Source organism: Propithecus coquereli, unplaced genomic scaffold (genome assembly GCF_000956105.1).
Source record: "Propithecus coquereli isolate 6110/MARCELLA unplaced genomic scaffold, Pcoq_1.0 Scaffold30, whole genome shotgun sequence".
Lineage (NCBI taxonomy): Eukaryota > Metazoa > Chordata > Mammalia > Primates > Indriidae > Propithecus > Propithecus coquereli.
The window spans coordinates 5,710,184-5,711,948 of record NW_012148619.1 but is presented as its reverse complement, the minus strand read 5'-3'; the positions used below and the strand labels follow the sequence as shown (position 1 = coordinate 5,711,948).

Below are 1,765 nucleotides of genomic sequence, written 5' to 3'. Positions count from 1 at the left end.
ATAAAGTATTCCCAACATAACTTTTTATAGGATAAGATTGTCATAAGGTTGTCACTATGTATTTAAATATTTTTAAAAATTTAAAACAAAATAAGTTTTCTAAAACTGCTCATGTAAAACACATATATCAGAATAAATTATTTTTATTATTTTACTTAGAAAACACCATAACATTTTAAACAATCATATATACCCTTAAATTTTATACATATATCTGCTATGTTCCAATAGCAAAAAATAATATCTTAATAGCATGAAATAGTAAATGGCTAATATTTTCCCCAAGTTTTCATGTTTATCAAAGTTCTTTGACTTTTTGAAAAGATTTGAAATTCAAATAGATTATAACTAAAATTTTGATTCCAAAGTTAATTGTACTACCTTCATTTTAAATTGTTTAGAAACTGTAAGAGTTAAGATTTCTAAGTTTTGTCTTCAGGCAAAACCGGTTTTGATCTTTATTATTTTCTCTGCAAAAGTACATGATAAATTGACTAACATGTCAAATTTTTGACTTCAGAATTCTTTAACTAACCACGTTAATTTGTAATATCATAGAAGTAAACATGTTAAAATAAAAACTTCTAGATAAATTAAAATCACAGCATATTCAAATATCTGAAAATAATGGGGATATTAGTTTCTTGGTTTCATTTTGTTTTTATCAACATTTTCTTCTGCCATCAACTCTTAGGTTAACAGTTTATGATAATCATCTTGAGGTGAAAATACAAAATAGTTTTATATAACAAGTTCATTTCAATCTAATTTTGTTTCAAAATATTAAATATCAAAAGTACACATTTCTATTTTTATACAAATATCTTGTAAGCAAAGATATTTCATGTTCCTAGGCTGATTCTGCTTCAAATATTCTTTTCAGAGTTCCAGATTACACAGTTGAAGTGTATCTCATATTTTCCACAGTGTAATTAGCAACATTCTACTCTGGTGCTTTCAAAGAAAAAACAAAAACAGAAACAAAACCCCAGAGGTGTGTTATATTTTAATGTCTGAAATAGTCAATTGAATCATTATAAATTCCACTCAAAGGAAAGAGCTTCAACAGTCAGTTACAAAGAACAGAGAACGGCTTTCATTACCTCAGTTGACCCACTGGAGCACTGACAGGTCTGTTTCTCTTGGATGCTGATATAAACCAAGAATTGTTTTTGCTGTTTGATTTGTAGCTATCTAGGCCTGGTATTTCATCATGGCTGTGATCTGATGCTGTTTGATGTGTGGAGCAATCTTGAAGCCCTGACCCTTCTGATACTGCTACTGAATGCAAAAGGCTGTTGGGGCCAAACTGAGGCTGCAAATAATCGTCAGTAGTTTTAATAACTGCTTTTGCCTGGGATGACATAAACTCCCTGGAAGAAACAATGCATGGAAGAATACAATTAATTGATTTGTAATCACTTATTAACAAATACTACATAATAACTAGTTGTGTGCTATATTACATACTTAGCCATTATTTTGTTTAATGCTTACAATATCCCTGGGAAGTAGGTACTATTTTTATCCCCATTTTACAGATTTAAGAAGGCTTAATCTGTAATCAGAAAATTGAGGCTTAGAGAGGTTAATTAACTTGTCAAATGTCACATAATTAGTAAGTGACAGTGTGGAAATTTGAACCCAAGCTTGTCCTAAAATAAAACCTATGTTTATAACCATTAAGCTTCACTGCTATACTTAATTAAACTAAAAGAAAACCTGTATAATGCTTCAAACTACAGAATTATAATTTTAAAATTCT

The 1,765-nt window shown here is 29.1% G+C and overlaps 1 protein-coding gene across 1 annotated transcript in view; it reads right to left on the bottom strand.

Annotated features, from left to right (window-relative positions):
* Positions 1 to 1,765, bottom strand: part of DCDC1 (doublecortin domain containing 1) — an 82,580-nt gene that overhangs the window by 55,231 nt on the left and 25,584 nt on the right. Inside the window, exon 2 of the mRNA XM_012649548.1 lies at positions 1,104 to 1,373. Coding sequence (XP_012505002.1) covers positions 1,104 to 1,373 — 270 coding nt within the window. The remainder of the gene's footprint in view (positions 1 to 1,103; positions 1,374 to 1,765) is intronic.